Source organism: Narcine bancroftii, chromosome 11 (genome assembly GCF_036971445.1).
Source record: "Narcine bancroftii isolate sNarBan1 chromosome 11, sNarBan1.hap1, whole genome shotgun sequence".
Lineage (NCBI taxonomy): Eukaryota > Metazoa > Chordata > Chondrichthyes > Torpediniformes > Narcinidae > Narcine > Narcine bancroftii.
The window spans coordinates 84,727,184-84,748,031 of record NC_091479.1 but is presented as its reverse complement, the minus strand read 5'-3'; the positions used below and the strand labels follow the sequence as shown (position 1 = coordinate 84,748,031).

Here is a 20,848-nt window from a genome sequence, read left to right as displayed (position 1 = left end):
ATACTGACATTGGCATGGGTTCAGAGGAGGTTCACAAGGATGATTCTGGCAATGAAATGGTTGTCATATGAGGAGCATTTGAAAGCTTTTGGCCTGTACTCATTGTAATTTAGGAGATCGAAGGGGGAATCTCATTGAAACATTTTGAAATTTGAAAGGCACATACAGAGTAGATGTCAAAAGATTGTTTCCCATGGTGGGAGAGTCAAGAGGGCACAACTTCAGGATTGAAGGATGTCCACTTAGGACAAAGATACGGAGCAATTTCTTCAGCCAGAGAGTGGTAAATCTGTGGAATTTGTTGCCACACTCAGTGTTGGAGGTCAAGTCATTGGATGTATTTAAGGCAGAGATTGATAGGTTCTTGATTAGCCAGGGCATCAAAGGTTATGGGAGAAATGGGTCAGCGCATGATTAAATGGTAGCCCACTTCTGCTCCTATGTTTTATGGCTGAATATGCCATCAATTTTTTGACACTCCCAAATTTGTGGTGCACCTCTCTGTCACAACGACCCATCATAATTGTATCAGTCTTTCCAATATTTATGACCTGCTGAAGTCACTCTCTGTATCCATGTGGCATAACGCAAAGGACAAAGAGTGAAGTGCTCATATCGACACTATTGATCTTGTGGCTGTCACTTGTACCCAAGCATCATGCTTCTTGTGAAACTGGTTCACATTTTTGCATGCTAATTCTAGCCTACGAGCCCATCCTGGATATCCCTTTCCGATGTCAAGGCCTTGGTGTCATATGGTCTGAGTGTTCTCATCAGCAATCTGTACAGCAGGCAAATTCTCCCAGCACACACTGAAAATTATACCTTTATTCCAAAATGTTTAGCCTGAGAAAATACTTGCATTGAATGTTTCTGGCATCTATTTATACATGCCAAACTTGTTTTCTGAAGGTGACAAGTTAAAATCCTGCCTCAAAGCTTTTACAACCAATTACCACTAATCTTTGGCCTGCTTCCAAAACAATAGCATCCTCTTTTTGCAGATAGCACTGTTCAACTGTTCTGTGTCCTCTCTCCAGACCTCAACAATGTTATTTGATCTCAAGGAAATATTGCTCTTATTCCATAGACAGAGCAGATATCTTGCATTTTTTCGGCTCACCAACACATCTGACGTGTCTTCCATTGCCATCTTCATTAATCCTTGAGAACCCAGCTCTCTGTTACTTCACACTTAATCATTTTCCTGCCTCTTCCTGATCAGCAACATCTGGAACATGTTCCTAGTGTAACATCTGTCAGCTATTTTGGGAGATAGTTGGAAAAGCAAAAAGCAAGGATAGAACTGCAGGTAACACCATTTATGTAAGGTAATGAACATGCAACATTTATCAAAAATCATATGATATGGTGCTTGCATTTCTTCATGATATACATACTCCCACAGAGACAACAGTAACTTAATGGCTCCTCAGCTTTTCTCAAGCTACACTAATACAGGTGGCATTAAAGATCAGTTTTTACTTTTTTTTTGGAGCAGCTGCTTCCTGACTTGTCACCTCTTTGTGAGTTGCTGAATACTGCAGAATGACATGAAGAGTTTTCTGATGTCAGTCGTAGCTTACATTTTGGATTTTATTTCATTATATTGTAAGTTGGGCCATTTGCACATTTTATTCTTTTGATCCTAATTTTCAAAATGATCCTTTTATTTAAATGTTTTTTTTTAAAGATTATCTTTATAGTTCAGTGTGACCAGCAGAAAGTAAAGCCACGGGAGTGGGTCAGTCATGTGACCAACCCCCATGAAGGGCAGATGCAGGGACTGATCAGAAGAGAGCTCACTGGAGGAGGAGGACAACATCCTCTACTGTTTTGCTGAGGACCGAGAAAATATGGGACATTTCGAAAAGAGAAATTTTCTTTTCGTGTGTGTATATGTATATATAAATGTATGAAAATTTCTCATTATGTCCCATCTTGTCTCTTCTGTATGTGTGTGTGTATAGAAGACAAATTATATTTATAGGAAGTTTGTTCCTACATTTGGAATGTAGCCACCAGAGATGATTTGTGGAATAAGTAGAGGGTTCCAAGCCACCTCCTGCTGCTTCATGAAAGGTGCTGATCCTTAATCTTATGACAAAGGCAGTAATACAGTGGAAATGACATATGCAATACTCTGGTTCTTTGCACCACTGCCTCCCTCACCAGCCACTCTCAGCCCAATCATTGCTCTATTTCATGATGGATTCACTTGAACTAGTCAGTTTTCCAACCTGATTGCAGTTGTTTGAAGGGCAACATGTATCATTTTCATTTTTCAGTGTAAATACTAGCCAGGAAAGTTTGCAAATGCTGACAGAGCTTCAGGAAAGGACTGCTTTAAGTGTACATGCACAATCTTATTATTAAATGAGTGGAAATTATAACCATCAGTGAGTCATTTGGTACAAAAATAGAATAGTAAACATTTTTGGGATTTTCAGTCTTTGTTTGCAGGTTATTGTAGAAATGCATTGATGATTCCCGATTATTTTGCAATTGGAATTACCACAACCACGTCCAGTCAATTGCTCTCTCGTCTTGCCTGTTTCCTTTTTTATAAATTCCTCCAGTATCTAATATAGACAGCTCTGTCTGCTGTCAGACAGCAGTGACAAAATGTGTACATTCCTAGAATGTGCTGTCCTGTGTTAAATGCCAATCAGATAACCACTGCCTTTTCCTTTACCCCCAACAGAACAAGGAGTTTGTTTGTCGAGGACATGATTACGAGAGATTGGAAGCTTTCCAACAGCGAATGTTAAATGAGTTCCCACATGCAATTGCTATGCAGCACGCTAACCAGCCTGAAGAGACGATTTTTCAGGCTGATGCACAATGTATCCTTAGAACTGCTACTAGGAATAGGTCACAGGTGAACCTGCAAGGATCCTGTGCTAACCAGCTGTTATAAGTTTTATCAACTGCTGTGTGTAAAGGAGACATTTTTAAATTCCACTGACTTTGATGGTCTCAGAAAACAAATATGAGGAAATACATCTACAAGGTATTTTAGGAAACATCTTACAAATGGGTACTTTAAGGTTATATGATGTTTTACGGCATTTCAAAATGAAATCCAACACTACAGCCTTTCAAATTACATAATGTGATTGCAGAAGCCTATGAAGTCTTTTTTTAAGCAACATAAAAAAATGATCACGACATAGTCAGTCTTTCGGTTATTTATTCAATTATTTTTTATGGTTTGATATAGATGGTATTGGAGTCCTTCCTTGAGGTATCTGCTTTAGATAGCCAAAATCCTAGAAACCTTTAGGAGAGAAAGGATTGCTGTTTCCCAAGGGACCCACATGCTTTGGGCCATATCTATGGCCTTGATCTTCAAATGCCCTTTTACTCAATTGATCAAAGACTCTGGCCTAATGATAAATATCATTATTGATGTTTGCCTTCACAGAGATGCAGCACATTATCATTTAGACTTTGGAGGCTGAAACACATTGGGGGCATTTAAGAGACTCTTAGACAGGCACATGGATGAAAGAAAAATAAAGGGTTACAGCGTAGGATGGGTTTAGTACTTTTTTTTAAGGAATATATGGGTCGACACAACATCGAGGGCTGAAGGACCTGTGCTGTGGTGTTCTATAAAACAAAGCACGCAGAGCTTCTGCAAGCCCACTTGTATCTTGTGTTTCCATCAATTTCCAGCTCCTCCATGTAGAAAATATTCTAATATATTCCATATCTGAATAAAAATCAAATAGAATGAGGATGTGGATATGACAGATATTTCTGCAATAATCATTATAGTTTACAAGAATACTTGATCCAAATTGTGCAAGATCATGTTTCAATTACAATGATATTTGACAACCTGTTCAAAGAGTTGTAGTCAATTGTGCACTGGTTGTGCATCAAGTATTCACTCATTCATTGTCCAATGCTAAAAAAATTTTCAAATAGAATCATAATTGCTAAGTTCTATTCTATTTACTAAAAGTGTGCATCAGATCTGTTCTTAAACTGTGAATCGTTACAAACCTTGCAATATAAATAATGCAAAACAGATGGCAGGCACTTCCTGTTTGAATGACACATCATGAGATGTAATTTCTAACATAAGATTTATGATTTCTGTATGTTTGTGGACTCTTCTCTTTCCACCCACCTCCACCCCCTATCTTTGCTTTCCTCTCCCTTATCTCATCAAACACCTTGGCTATAGGTATTTATATCTCTGTGATTTGGAATCAGAGAAATGTAAATGAGAACACCAGCCTGTCATTTTATAGTTCCGATGACATTGTCAAATGCTGCTAGGTGTGTCACACAGGCATATAGAGTTGGAGCCAGGCAATTAAAACCTTCAAGATGTTTTTCAGGAACACTTAATGCTAAAAGTGAGATATAGGAGACAAGTAGGAAATGCATTTAAAATTTGGGAACTTGACAGCTTTAACTCATAACCTACCAGTGGCAGCATTTACTGTACATTCGAGAATGATCAGAAAACCAGACTTTGAAAAGTACCAATATCTTCAGTTGATCTCGAGCTGATGGAGTTCAGAGGTTGGTAAGGTGATGGATGGATTGTGAACAAGGATGGTAATTTTAATGAGCTTTGCAGATGGTTGAAGAAGATTTGGGAGTTGGGTAGCAGAATTAACAATTATCTCAAGTTTATTAGCACATAGAATGAGAAAGACATACAAGAAATGTTCTGATATAGTTAAATCAAGAGATTACAAAGCCAAAGATCAGCGTTTTAGTTGAAGTAAACCCCTCGTTGTATAAATCAAGAAGGTGGAATTTGGTTGGAATGTGGTCAATCATGAAAGTTTATCAGCAGTTTAGCTCAGTATCAGCAAAGATTTCTGCACATTGAGTATTGAAACTCGGACAGACAGTTTGGCAGTTGTGAGGTTCAAGTATTCAAGGAAAAGAATTGGACGTCTTTGTTGTAATTGTAGAAACGTGATATTTCCAAGAGGAGTTAGATAAATGAGAATTAAGGAGGAAGAAAGGACAAAATATTATGTAATGCCAGCAATAATTTGGTGGCTATAAGAAATGAGGCCATTTTTGATTGGATGGCTACCAATGAAGAGAGGAGGCTGGAACAGTAAGTTTGATCATTTGTGAGCTATTGGAGATGGATTGATAGGCCGATCAAAATCGAAGGCAAGAAGATGAGAAGTGAAAGTGAACTATAACAATGAGCAGTGTCATGTGCAGCTTTGAGGTTTTGCAAGTATGCCAGATGGAGAAATCCAAGTCAAACGTGTGGATTACTGGGTATGGTTTGGGAATTATTCAAGAGGGTTGGAGATGGGGCAGAGAGATCTATGTTCAGCTTTACTTCAGGATCCATAAAAGAGTAATGACAAGAGAACTGTAAGGAAAACATCTAATGTAAGCACAGGAAGCAAGTTTAGGCTGTCAACTTGAGGGATCAGGAGAAGCATCTTAAAAGATATTCTGGGAGATGGGATTAAAAACTAGAGTTGAAATAACTTGTTGAGCTTGGCCATAGGCTTGGTGAAGTGGATTGTTGGTTGGATCTTTTAATGGGGACAAGGGAATAGGGAAGTATGCGGACTGGTATTAAAATGAAGAGATATAACCAGGAAGGTGAATGCATGACTTTAGTACGATAATAGACATTTTCCCCTTAATTCTCCCAATGTTACAGTTCACAACTAGTGAACACAATTTGATTTGGATTGGCCTGTAAACAAAGCAGTTTGACAGTGAATAATGATGTTGGCATTCCTCAGGCTCCAGCAACCAGAGATGTACAACATGTTTTCAAGTTAACTTTGCTATTGTCCTCAAAGATTAATGGATAAATTAATTTTGTAATCAAATTATTTGTATAATTTTAATTATAATTTATAGTATTTGTTCATTGATTATTTAACTCAAACTGAATATCAATTTATTGATGAAGGCATGTAATTGCAAAGTCCTACAGTATTTATAGCATGGAAACAGACTGAATATCATTCATGCTTTGTAAAATGGAATTAACATGTTCCATCAATTCTTAATTTTTTTTTAATGACTCTTTTCCCCTGAACGTTAGTATTGAGAAGTTGAGGAGAGTAGTGACTTGAACTCGTCATTGACTCTGCCCACTAATTTAGTTAACCAAGTGTCATTAAACTTTGAAATAAACAGAACATAGAATGTTACAGCACAGTCACTTCATCCCATGATGTATTGCTAATCTAATAAACCCTACTCAGCCTCACATCCTTCTATTTTTCTTGCATCCATATGTCTCTTAAAAGGTGGTGCCTCCACCACCACCTCGAGCATCCATGTGTCTCTTAAAAGCCCCAGTGTACTAGCCTCCACCACCACCCTGAGCATCCATGTGTCTCTTAAAAGCCCCAGTGCACCAGCCTCCACCACCACCCTGAGCATCCATGTGTCTCTTAAATGCCCCAGTGTACTAGCCTCCACCACCACCTCGAGCATCCATGTGTCTCTTAAAAGCCCCAGTGTACCAGCCTCCACCACCACCCTGAGCATCCATGTGTCTCTTAAAAGCCCCAGTGTACCAGCCTCCACCACCACCCTGAGCATCCATGTGTCTCTTAAATGCCCCAGTGTACTAGCCTCCACCACCACCCTGAGCATCCATGTGTCTCTTAAATGCCCAAGTGTACTAGCCTCCACCACCACCCTGAGCATCCATGTGTCTCTTAAATACTCCAGTGTACTAGCCTCCACCACCACCCTGAGCATCCATGTGTCTCTTAAATGCCCAAGTGTACTAGCCTCCACCACCACCCTGAGCATCCATGTGTCTCTTAAAAGCCCCAGTGTACCAGCCTCCACCACCACCCTGAGCATCCATGTGTCTCTTAAATGCCCCAGTGTACTAGCCTCCACCACCACCCTGAGCATCCATGTGTCTCTTAAATGCCCCAATGTACTAGCCTCCACCACCACCCTGAGCATCCATGTGTCTCTTAAATGCCCCAGTGTACTAGCCTCCACCACCACCCTGAGCATCCATGTGTCTCTTAAATGCCCCAGTGTACCAGCCTCCACCACCATCCCCAACAATGCATTTCAGACATGGTCTGAAAATGTCTATTATCGTACTAATGTCATGCATTCACCTTCCTGGTTATATCTCTTCATTTTAATACCAGTCCGCATACTTCCCTATCAGCTGACAGAACAAGCTGATAAAAGAAAGCTCATTTCAGTATGAACCAAGATTCAGGATGGAAATTTCTTGTCAGCAATAGCAATTTGAGCAACATTGAATGGGGGGGGGTTGAGTGCAATGAAAATTACATTCATGGGTCAAGTAGAACTGGAACGTTTTGCAAAACTTAAGATGTGGAAGTGACATGACCAGTACTGTCCCTCTTTTTGGAAGAGATAATGTGGCAGTAATTCACATCCCTCCATCCCAACTCAACCAGCATTCTTGGTGGCTTGGAATGGATTCAATACATGTTTAACTGAGCTTTGAAAATCCCAGCTTTCTTTCTATGTCCATGTTTGCAGTTCCCCAATCTTCAATTCCACCCATGACACCATGTTTAAAAAAAATACACACCACCAACAGCAACAAAAAAACCCATCATACTCCTGACCTTCTCTGCTAAACTTTCTACACTTCATTTTATAAATACGATATGTCCTCTGGTATTTGCTACAGTTGACCTGGGGGAAAAGTGCTGGCTGTCCACCTGCCTTTACCTCTCTTAATCTTGTAGACATCTGTTAAGTCATCTCTCGTCCTTCTTTGCTCCAAAGAAAAAAGCCCTAGCTGTTAATCTTGCCTCATAAAATACATTCTCAAATCCAGACAACATCCTGGTAAATCTTCTCTGCACCCACTCCAAAGCTTCCACATTCTTCCTGTAATGAAGCAACCAGAACTGAGCACAATATTCCATATTTGATCTAACCAGAGTTTCATAGAGCTGCAATATTACCTCATGGCTCTTAAACTTGATCCCCCGACTAATGATACCGGCATACCTTAAGCCGCCTTAACTGCCCTATCAACCTGCATGGCAACCTTGACATATCTATAGACTTGAACCCCAGGTTCCCTCTGTTCTTCCACCATGTAAAGGATCCTCCCATTAACCCTGTACTCAGCCTTCAGGTTTGACCTTCCAAAATGCATCTCCTCACTCATCCCAAATGAACTCCATTTGCCACTTCTCTGCTCAACTCTGCATCATGACTATATCCTTCGGTAACCTATAACCTTCTGCATTATCCACCACACTGCCAACCTTGTTGACATCTGCAAACTTACTGACCCATCCTTCCACTTCTTTGTCCAGGTCATTTGTAAAAATCACAAAGAACAGGTATCCCAAAACAGATCCCTGTGGAACTCCGGGACCTCCAGGCAGGATGCATTCCATCTGCTTTTTTTTTTTGCTTTCTACAGACAAGTCAATTCTGAATCCATTTTGCCAAAGTTCCATGGATCACATGCCTCATTAATATCAACCATGGGGATCCTGGTGCCTTACCAAATGTCTTACCAAGTCCAAAAGCACCACATCAACTGCCCTCCCTTCATCAATTTATTCTGTCACTTCCTAAAAAAAAAACTCGATTAGGCCCGTGAGGCACAACCTGCCCCTCATAAAACCATGCTGACTATCCCTGAGAAGATTGTGCTATTGAAGTTGTTGATCGGCAGAGGAATATAAATCTGAGTTTATCTGTTGGAGGCAGCAAACTTGATCCAACTGGTGTGATGAACCCAGTCAATGTTGGAAATTTTATACACTTTTAAGTAACAGACTCCCATTTGGTTGAATTAAGTATGATTAAATTGGCAAAAACTCAAAAAGTTGATAAGTTAGAGAAGAAATTTCATTGAAGACATCCCTCAACTTGTTCACCTTCTGGCATGATTATTCTGTACGACATAATTTCTGAAAACTTTCTCATGGTTCTCAAAATATTATATTTAAAATCATTGAATTCATCTGTAAATTCTATTGTGGCTTGATTTCAGCTAAAAAAAAATCTTCTGTTCTCTGAATCCATTCCCTTTATTTTCACAACTCAGGACCATGTTTCCTTTTGTGTTACTGGAAAATCCTTATCAAAATCTCTCCATTTCTCTTGCCATCTGTCTTGAAATATTTCCCTCTCAATACTTAGTGATATATGTTATAAATTCTCCTTCTTAGATGTTAATTAAATGGCAAATATTTTGCAGCCTTCCTTTAAAGATGGATGATTTAACTAATAGTGAAACATGATTTTAATGACTTCTGTCAAAATCTCAACAGCTGGACAGGCTGTGCATTTTGAAAATATCCTGTTTTGATTTGCAGTACATTTATTTAAATTTAAACATACAGCACCATTTCAGCTGTTAAGTCCGTTCCGCCCAATTTACACACTATTTACCTACACCCCCGGTACATTTTGAGTGGTGGGAGGAAACCAGAGCCCCCGGGGAAAACCCACGCAGACACGGGGAGAATGTTCAAACTATTTACAAACAGTACGGGATTTGAATCCTGGTCCCAATTGCTGGTGCTTTAAAGGCACCAACCACTGTTTTGAACATTAAGTTTGCAATTTCAGTACAGTATATTTTTATTTCTGTATCGTGAACAAAGAATAAATTATTTTCTTAAACAAAAAAATGCAGATTTGCAGATTTATGCAGTAATTCCCATTCCTGAGAATCATGAGATACTGCAGAAAGAAGCTATACCTGATCACATTAAGAGTTTTTATAGGGTCAACAATATCTGGAGGTTCCGATATGACAGACCATTTCACAAAGGTATCAAAGACAAAGAAAATGAATTCAAGGTATGTCCTTACACATGAAAACATCCAAGATGTCCAATACTGATATGGTTTCACTGAGATTAATGCTTGATTCCTTGTTTATTAATTTAATATTAAAGGCTAAATGCAAAATATAATGGATTGTATAATTGATTACAAGACTTGTCTCTCTGCCTCTCATTTCTTGTTAGAGTTTATGGGTTGAGCGGACAACGTTAACATTAGTTCAGAGTTTACCAGGTATCTCTCGTTGGTTTGAAGTGGATCGACGGGAAGTGGTGAGTTCAGTGTCTTTTGGAAATTTATTGCCTTAATTATGGTGAACAGTAATAAAGTTGCTTAAGTTCTTCTCAGATCCTCTTAATCTTAATGTTCTTTGTAAAAAGCTCATTTAATTATTATAGAAAATCTGTTTCTAGGTTGAAATGAGTCCACTTGAAAACGCAATTGAGGTGCTGGAGAACAAGAACCAACAACTCCGAACCTTAATCACCCAGTGTCAGTCAAGGCAGATGCAGAATATAAATCCTCTCACCATGTGTCTCAATGGTGTCATCGATGCAGCAGTGAATGGAGGTCTTGCCAGATATCAGGAGGTAAGTTAGAAAGGATTAGAAACAAGAGGACTCATGCAGTTTGAGGAAATAAACAAGATAACAAATGTCCATTCTTTATATGTGGGAAAACTGCCTGAATGGTTATCTTCTTCATTTTATCAACCACCCCTTTGTTCCATAAACTTTGGAACTTCGCATATTCGAAAGCAACCAGAACAAGTTTGTAATGTAATTCTTAAAAGTTCTGAGCCTGATTCAATAAATTAAGCATACACAGTGCTGAGAGAGAAAAGGCTATTTCGACAGGTGTCGAGCCAGTCTCAACACGGAGAAGGACAGGGAGAATGTTTACGATAGAATACTGTCCAAAGATAAAGGTAACAGTTACTTGACAAACTGGCCGTTGGAACTGGTACAGAACTTGATGGAAATGTAACAAATTAAAATAGGATGTTCTACATTTGTGAAGGAGAAAGTTTGGGGAAGGGAGGTGTACTACTAAAATTGTTAATAGTAGTTCCTGACGATTGTAGCATATCTAACCATGAGACCAAATGCAAATGAAGTGTATGTGAAGTGTTGGTTCGCTGAGAAAATTTGTGGGGTACTGGGATGAGGGAAAATTATAGATATTGCTTAATATAATAATCTCCCCATTATCTGGAATTCAAGCCTCAAGCAAATGGCAAAAAATAAGTGGAAAATAAATAGGTAAAAAAATGTAAGTTTAAAAATGCCCCCCCCAGTTAGTTTGTCAATCCACGCAATATGCAATCCAAGCAAGTGGAAAATTCACTTATCCGGCATCTACCAATCCCCATAGTTGGCAGATACTGGGGGTATTAGTATTAAATTAATATTATTTATTTGAATAATTACAAGTAAATCATCCTTTTTTTAAAGAATGTGGCTGCATCTCTGTTTAAATTCATTATTTTAAATTATTTCTGTATAACCTTGGTCCAATTTGTGATTTTTGAGGTAATAGTCATTGTGACAATGTTTGTCAATCTCAGATGTTTCCTCCACCTTCTCCTTTCTGCATCTTGAAACACATTTGATTTCTCATTTTTCTCATGCTGATGGAACATCCTTGTCTGAAATGTCAATTCAATATTTTTTTTCTCTCTCTCCACCGCTCTGCTTGAGCTGTTTGTGGTAATCTCATCCAGCAAAGTGTTATTGGTTCCAAAAATTAGCCCCTCTGGGTAGGATTTTAAAGGCTGTGCCTCATAATTGAGAAGTTACTAATGAAATAGTGGGGAAATTTGCTCAACATATAGTTTCTGCTAAATTTGCTAATTATTAGCGCAACAGTATTACAGCACCAGCGACCCAGGTTCGAATCTGGTGTTATCTGTAAGGGGTTGTACCACCTCTAAATGTAGTGTATCCTTTCTCATCTAAGGAGGCCAGGACTGCGCACGTACTCCAGAAGCTGCTTTACCACCACCCTCTACAGTTGCAGCAGAACCTCGCTGCTCGTCAATTGAAACCTAGCAATGAAGCCCAGCATCAATTTGTCATCTGGACTAACTAACATTTTGGGATTCACACACAAGCCTTCCCATTCCATTATCTTGGCATGATAACATGCTGCAATCTTTCACCATTTAAATATTAGTCCAATCTACTATTTTTCTTTCCAAAAATAGTGGATGGATGATCTCACATGCACAATACCCTTGCCATTCACTTAACCAATATATAGCTCGGGGCAGATTTGCTATTCTATTCAATTTAGTGTCTTGAGCAAATTGAGATTTGCAACACTTGGTCACATTTTCCAAATTGTTAATGTATATTGTGAACAGTTGTGGCGCCCTGTTCACCACTGCCAATCGGAATAAAATGCCCATTGATCCCAGCTCTCTCCCTTCTGTTGCTTAACGAAGCCTCTATCCTTGCTGGTACACGAACCATCCTTATCGTATGGATAAATCTTCCTGCATGTGGTCACATAATGCCTGCATTTATCTGGAATGGAGGTAATAGGCTGATTTTGAGTCTAGCAATGATGGGAGCAGTCACAGAGTCTCCAAAGGAGATGGAAATTGTTCCGTGATAGCTGGTCAAGTTGCGATAGGGCTTCACCTACTATGAAACCCCTTGTCCACTCACTTCATCGACTTACCCCTGTCTGCTCTGTTCAAGTTGCTTTTCCATTCAATTTGGTGTCATCAGGAAATCCAAATCATTTTGTATATTGGGCCCAGCACTGATCTCTGTTTCAACCTACCTTCTGTTGATTTTACTTTAATTATGTCATTTGTAAATTATTATGTGATATTGCTGTGGCAAAAAAAAATCCCAACGTGATGGTGAAATGATGAGCAGTTCTGAGAATCACGGGCAAATTGAAAGTTTTTTTTAAAAAAAGTAAAATTTAGACATCAAGCATGGTAACGGGCCCTTTTGGCCCACTAGCCCAATCTACCCAAGTGACCTGCAATTCCCCATATGTTTTGAACAGTGGGAGAATTTGGAGCCCCCAGAGAAAATCCATGCAGACACAGGGAGAACGTACTCCTTATAGTGCAGGATTTGAATCCCGTTCCCGATCATTGACGCTGTAACAGTGTTGTGCTTAGCTCTATGCTAATCGTACCTCCACGGTTATAGTTAAGTCAAGCAATGGAAGTATCATTCATCTGAGTTCAATATTTGCCGAACAGGCGATTTTTGCATATTCTTAAAATTCTTTGGTTCTTGTGAAATCAATTGTGGTAAATAAATAATATTTCTCAGATTTTAAAATAGCAGAGTTGTATTGTGCATTTTTGGCACAAAATAATTGCCAGCTCATCAGCTTTTGTGCTCCTCCCTATTGCAGCAAGATGCATGAACACATTTGTAACCAAATGTGAATGGCACTCGAATTATTAGAGCGGATGGAAGAAATTATTCATTGCTTAAGTGCCTTGAGCTTTGTTTATTGCACGTGGGGATGATTTGTCATTTTTCCTGGATTGCTGAGGTGTCCTCAATGTCATTTATGGGTTGTACACAGCAAATTGACTGCAGCCATCCACAACTTACACAAGGACATTGGAATTAGAAGCACCGTCAAAATGCCAAGTGGTAAACTGGTTAATGCTGTGTGCTGACTGAATTAGAACAATGAATTTGTATTGTATCTTTATTGTAGTAAAACAACTTAAGGATAATCACAGATCAAACATTATTTCACATAAAACCAGAGTAAAGATATTAGAACATGCACTCAGAAGCTTGGTTAATGGTTTATTTTAAGGAACATAGCATTAAAAAGAGTCATGAACAGGGAATCTATGTCAATAACTCTAAATCACACAGCACATTGGCTTTATTTACATGCATTTTCCAAAGAATATGTATCCACCATTTTCTTCCAAGCAAGGTGTCAATTAGTCTGGACTGAATTTGTTAATTACATTTCCATTCTTTGTTTCTCAATGTCTCCATGAATTATGTCAATATTTTCCCCTTTCTACCACATCCCTCTACTTAATGGTGCCCCTACTTTGGTGCTTTCAATTCCAGCATCTGTATTTTTTTTAATGTCTGCAGTGATCATCAAGGCTCAACACCGTGGAGGGGTTTTTTATTCACTTTTAGCAAGTCTTGTAAACTAGCCTTAATGCCAAGTCTCTCCTATCTTTGGTGGATGTGGTTCTAACATACCACTTTTTCGGAAGCCTTTTGAAATCTGTGGCATTACCTTTGTCCATTTTTCCTTCCTTGAAAGAATTCATATTTGACCTTCTGAAACATTTTAAAAGTCATGAAAACATTTTTTAAATTAAATTTTCACTTTCCAATTTTTCCAATCTTTGATAGGATTCTGCTATCTGTAATGAAATTAACTGGTCTGCAGTTCTCTGGACTTGTTCCATTTGCCTTTTGAATATATAATTCCACTAGTTTCTGAATCCTCTGTCACATTTCGCTTTTCAAATGAGCCATTTGACATTTATAATTTTGCCTCCTTCAATTTCTCCACAAACCCAATTTTAATATGCAAGGGTGCTATGCAAAAAGTCCACAGAATTATCCTACTTTATAATTTTTATTATTGTATAAAATTGCCAAATGCTCCACTGTCTCCTAATCTTTGCAGCTTATCACCCTGACAAACATTTCTGGGGCAGTTCAGGACATAGATTTGGAGAGCTCAGAGGAAAGATACAAAAAGAACATTGAAATTGTTACTCTAAGGTAATCAACACATGGATAAAGGTTTCAACTGGTCAGCTGTAATAAAGTCAGGTTACATTGGTTTGTATGTGATCTGAATAATTCATATTTATCTTCCAACCACCGTGCCTCCCCTGCCATTCATTACTTTTCACAATTTTGAATGCAGTTTGTTCTCTGTATCCTTCCGGAGAAACAGGACCTGTAATAACTTGATTATCTGGAAGAAAATGGAAAGAAAGGAGAGAGAACCATCTTTTCAACTACTGTATACATGCGTGTCATATTTGATACCAATCCACTCCCTTTATTTTGGCCCCACCCACCAAGCCAAGCTGCCGATGCCCCGACCCCATCCCTTGCCTAGGCCCTGGGTGCCCACCATCCAAGCTCTCGATGCCCCAATTGTGAACTCTCACCTCGGCCCCAGCCACCCACCCAACCATTTGAGCACCCGACGCCCCATATGTGGACTTGCCACCTGGTTCTGGCCATCTGCCTGCTCAATTGAGTTCCCGGCACCCCAAACAACAGAGTTACTTAACACAGTCGAAAATAATGTGTGTAATAGTCGACCCCCTAAATTTTACCCTAAATATTGCTCCACAAAATTCAACTATTACATGCGTATAAATCTGTGTTGGATGACCTTGAGTGCAATTGAAGGGTAGAAACATGGATTTAAATTGTTGCAAAGTGAATTGCCTGGTTACACATGGCCAGAAGGCAAGGTATTGAATGAGCTGAGACCAGTGTCAGCGTCCGAACAAGTATAATCAGGGGCATCAGGTAACCGCAGTGGTGGTTGGCGGGGGGGGGGGGGGGGGGAGGTACAATCTGATGTTTTAAAACTCTCTCAGCAAGGGGTGGGGGTGCCTATCTACCTACAATGAGCTTCTTCTGTGCGTTACTGCCATCACATTTCCCCCTCCCTCCAATGTATAATTAAAAGACAGAAACGCTGCTTATATCGCGTAGAGACCAGCAATGCTAATGTGGTGGGGGGGGGGGTCACAATATCTCATTTGGAGGGGCAATACCTGTGAGTGCCTCCCTTGGTGCCAGCCCTGGCTGAGGCAAAAATGGAAAATACTGTGTGTTCAGCAGGCACGTGAAGAAAAACTGGTCAAACAGATTTTGTTTTTTGACCTAAAACATCAATGCTGTTTCTCTTCCCAAGAATGCACCTCGACCTGCTGAGTAGTTGCCGAATTTTCTTTTTGTTTCAGATTTCCAGCATTTGCAGTTTTTTGGTATTGAAATAGCTGAGAGTATTGCATGTAGTGGTGGTTGAGATGCCTTCTTTACTTCAGTGATTTGTGCTGAGAAGTAGAAGGTGAAGACAGATCAGGCTTGGGTAGAAATTGCATGCCATAGTTCTGTAAAATATGTGGGAATAATTGGCACTTTGGGAGAATGAAGGACATGTCAAGCACCTTTTAAAACATATTGCAATCCATTGGTTGGGAAAATTGTTGGTAGAGTGAAGGGAAATTGTTTTTTCTTTTAAATCCAATTAAATATGCTCAGTACAGGGTTTATTAAAATATTCAGTTGGTTACAGACAGATTCAACCTTCTAACCTCACTGCCTATCCATAATTATAGGTTGTCGGATTCATGAAGATCCTTCACTATCTAATTGTGTCTAATTTGCATAATTTGTTTTCTTGCATTTCCTCCCTCATGCTGGAACTGGAATCCTTGTATTTCTAGCCGTTTCACAAATAATTTTTCAAATTTAATTTAAACCAACAACTACATTCAATATTGCCAAAATGCAAATATCTTCTAAACTCGATTGCAAGTTCAGGGAGGGTAATAAGAAGAGCTTGCTAAATCATGTTAACATTGAAGATATGTGACTCTTCTATTGCAGGCATTCTTTGTAAAGGACTACATTCTCAACCACCCTGAAGATGGGGAGAAAATCTCTCGGTTGAGGGAGCTTATGTTTGAACAGGTAATACAGATGCATGTTCTCAAAATACAAGCATTCATTACCAACAGATAATGGATATAATTAAATCCAAGGGAGAATACAAGAATGACCCATATTTTAAAAAGAAACTGATTGTAAATTAGATATGGGAAGATTATTCAGCTAGCATGACTGTTTTCAACAAGTAAATATGTTTGTTTTTTTTCTGCTCTTCAATTAACTTAAGGTTTTTAGCCATCTCTTCCTACCACAATTTTAAATTTTTAAAAATGTTTACAATGACATAATCTTGTATTGTTTTTTTCACCACTTGTGTTACTGTAGTATCTATGCAGGTGTTAAAGGAGTGTTTTAAATTTGTCAAACACGAGACCATTTCAGGTACTGTGAGAAAATAGCATTGAATTCAATCGTGCTTATCCTGTCTGTCAAAAGGATCGATGCCATGAACCAACAGCAACTAATTTTTTTCCACCCGTCATCTCTACAATAAGCTAAATCATAATATGTGCTAATGTCTGATCTTAACTAAAATAATCCTGTGGCCAAGTTACATGAGAAGCTAAATCCCTCCTCCCTGTGACGATAAGATGTGGGAGATCTGCCATACATCCATCAATGGACACAATTCTTTGAGCACTTAATGTAGCGGTGAAATAATCTGGAGCCTCTACAAATTTTTCCACAGCAGCTAGAAATTTTAATTTGTTGATTAAATAATAATACATCTAAAAGGTGGCATCACAAAAATTACCAACAAACTTAGAATGTTGGTTAAAAACCCATCCAATTTTCTCATGCCCTTTAGAAACTGAAAAATGGCATCCTTATTCTCTCTCCCAACCCACTATAATAACGTATATTCTTAACTACTCTATGAAAAGCATGGTTAGTGTAGTGGTCAGCACGACGCTATTACAGTGTCTGCGACCCGGAGTTTGTACCTTCTCCCCATGTCTGCTTGGCTTTTCCCCTGGTGTTCTGGTCCTTTTCACCTTCCAAAACATTATGGAGTTGGAGGTAAATTTGGGTGTAATTGGACGGCATGGGTTCAAATGGTCGGAATCGGCTTCCATCATGATGTAAATAAAATTTTTAAAAATCTGATCACCTCTTGTATCAATTACTACAACAAGTTTAAACTTTATTGCACTGGAATAAAATGTGGCAAAGACTCAAACAGGCCAGTGGAGCTTGCAATATCCTCTATGAATATCAGTGAGGAGCTTAAATTGTATAAAAGACAAGCTAGTCAAGCTGCAGACTAACACAAAGTACTATTCAATAGAACACCACCTTTCAGTTTATGTCCTACATTCCTCCAATTTGATTTCCAAATGCAATGCAGTCAATTGTCATCTTAGACATCAAAAATAGGAATGCAAAGTTATTTGGTAGTTTGTGTCAGCATGCATTCATATAATCCTACCCCTATCCCTCTTTGTCCAACAGTCTTTTTGTAAGAGAAGGTAATGTTCCAGTTAGAGAAAAACTGCCATACAGTTAGTAGAAGTATATTTTGCCAGCCAGGTGTATCTTCCTTCAAACTATTAGAAGCAAGCTTTTATATGGGAGACCAGAGTGGGCATGACCTGATCTCTCCATTCCATTATACCCCCTGAATTTAATGTATTGGTGTGTGCCTTAAATAAGTTGATAATCTCTCCTTTTCAGTGAAGCTAAATTATTTGAAAAGCAAAATGCTTTGAGTACAGAAAACATTCAAAGGAACTTTAAGAAGACATGAGTAAATAGTGTGACATTAAAAAACACACTCTACTCCATGAGCTCTGAATGTAATTATTCTTTTCAATATTCCATTGCGTAACACAGGATTCAGACAAGCTTCAAGAGACAGGAGAACAAAAATAACAGTATAAAAACATTGGCCAGGCTACTTTTATAGGGAGAGAAGCATGATTAATGTTTCGGATGGAAGATTTGGCATCTTTTATTTCGATTCACAGTACCTGCAATTTTTCTAATTTTTCAATTAATATTATGCTTTTGTTTTTTTCTGTCAAATTGTCCATCATTTGAATAATTAATCTGACAAAGGTTTCCTCAGTTAATTTTACACAAAATTAGATGAAAGCTTCGCTCCCAGAGGAACTCGATGTGTTCTAGGCCTGATTTGATGACTGTAACGGTGAAAAACCACCCCCTGCACACCCACATACCCTGATTATCCCATCCTATCTGTACCTGAGGATGATGTGTGTGTGTGTGTGTGTGTGTGTGTGTGTGTGTGTGTGTGTGTGTGTGTGTGTGTGCGCGTGCGTGTGTGCGCGTGCGTGTGTGCCTGTGCGCGCGCGCCTGTGTGCCTTCAGGAGAATGGATCCAAGGAAAGCATCTGGCCCGGATGGAGTACACAGCTGAGTATTAAAAATCTGTGCAGAACAACCTACCTATGTATTCACAGATATCTTCAGCAGGGAGTGGTACTCACCTGTTTCCAAGAAGAGTGTAGTAACTTGCTTTAATGGCTATCGACCAGTAGCATTTACATCGATGGTGGTGAAGTGTTTCGAAAGGAAAAATACCAGCTCCTGTCTGAGCGGTGGCACGGATATGTTCCAATTCGTCTATCATACCAACAGGTCTATGACGGATGCCATCTCACTGGGTGTACACAAAGCCCTGGAACATCTGGCCAGTAAAGATGCATTCAACAGGATGATCTTTATCAACTACAGTTTGGAATTTAACAGCGTCGTCCCCTCTAAAACGGATCAGGAAACTCTGAGACTTGAGACTCAACACCCCACTGTGTCATTGGATCATGGATTTTCTCACTTCCAGACCACAATCAGTGAGGATTTGTAAGAACATCTCTCCACAATCTCCATCTGTATTGGAACACCACAGGACTGTGTCTTAGCCCCCTGCTCTACTCAGTTTTCACCCATGACTGTGTGGCTCGGTACGACAATAACATCATCGACAAATTTGCTGAGGACCCCACGGTATTGGGTTGATTAAAGGAAGGTGATGAGTCAGCATGCAGGAGGGAGATTGAAAACTTGGCTGAATTGTGCACCAACAACAACCTTGCACTCAACGTTTTCAAAAGGAATGTGCTGATTGTTGACTTCAGGAAGGGAAAGCCAGAGATGATCATTGAGGGATCAGAGGTGGCGAAGGTGATCAAATTTAAGTTCCTTAGAGTCACTATCTCAGAGGATCTTTCCTGGATCCAAGCATTAAGCACATCAGTGCCTCTACTTCCTCAGGAGTTTGTGGAGGTTTGGTATGACACCAGAAGCCCTGGCAAATTTTTATAGATGTATGGTGGAAAGTGTGCTGACCAGGTGCATCATGGTCTGGTTTGGGGACACAAATACCCCTGAGCATAAAGCCCTCCAAAATGGAGTGGACATGGCCCAAGACATCACAGGCAAAACCCTCCCCACTCTTGAGAACATTTGCAGAGAACACTGTTGTCAGACTGCAGCAGCAATCATCAAGGATCCACACCACCCAGCATACCCTCTGTTATCACTGCTGCCATCAGGAAAGAGGTATAGCTGCCACAAGACTCGCACCACCGGGTTAAGGGACAGCTGCTCCCCCTCCACCATCAGACTCCTCAACAACAAACTCAATCAGGACATTTAAGGACTCTTATTTGTGCACTTTATAGATTTCTTTTTATTCTCTCTATTTTGCACATTCGGTTTGTTTACATTTGTAATTCTGACTTGCCCACAGGAAAAAGAATCTCAGGGTTGTATGTACTCTGACAATAAATCTGAAATCTGACATACATTCTTAAGGCAAAAACAACTTCTAGAACTGGACCATCTTGATATTGCAGTGCACAAGATTCATGTGGGTATTATGCACTAAGTTAACCCTCCCTGTGGATGAGGAGTATTTGTGCGTGCATCAGTCATGATGTGGCATCTTGACCTAAAACTTTCCCTCCATAAATGCTGCCTAACTTGCTGCGTTCCTTTAGCAGTTTATATTTTCCAGAATCCAGCATCTGCAATCTCGTATCTGCTAGTCCTCCAAAATCTACCACGTGTTACAATCATTGTCACTCAGATCATCCTCAATAAACTACATACATTAAACCCCCAGGTATTTGGGATTCAAGGAACTGGGAAAAAAACTGAGGAAAATAAATTAAAAATAAAGAACAAAATAATAGGGAAAAAAAACAAGTTTAAAATTGTGAAGATAAATGTTCTCTGAAATAATACAAACCTTTGGTGAAGAGGAGAGCAAACATTCAACCAGCTGAGTGCCTTTGTGGTGGTTTGCTTGTAGCAGCTGTTTGAATATAGTTGTATGAAACAGCAGTGGCGTCACACAGGATGAAGTCTTAGTTGATGCCGCTTGCATTTGGGGTGACTCCCTTAAAGTGTCTCCTTCTCTTTGCTTAGTGA

The 20,848-nt window shown here is 39.4% G+C and overlaps 1 protein-coding gene across 7 annotated transcripts in view; it reads left to right on the top strand.

Moving 5' to 3' along the window:
* LOC138746060 (dedicator of cytokinesis protein 4-like) overlaps nt 1–20,848 on the top strand; it is a 282,285-nt gene that overhangs the window by 223,910 nt on the left and 37,527 nt on the right. For all 7 annotated transcript variants that reach the window (XR_011346681.1, XM_069903813.1, XM_069903812.1 and 4 more), the window contains exons 39-43: nt 2,705–2,846; nt 9,635–9,801; nt 9,972–10,058; nt 10,200–10,376; nt 16,392–16,475. Coding sequence is in view for 6 of the 7 variants with exons in the window: in XM_069903813.1 (XP_069759914.1) it covers nt 2,705–2,846; nt 9,635–9,801; nt 9,972–10,058; nt 10,200–10,376; nt 16,392–16,475 (657 nt within the window). In the remaining variant the exon portion in view is untranslated. The remainder of the gene's footprint in view (nt 1–2,704; nt 2,847–9,634; nt 9,802–9,971; nt 10,059–10,199; nt 10,377–16,391; nt 16,476–20,848) is intronic.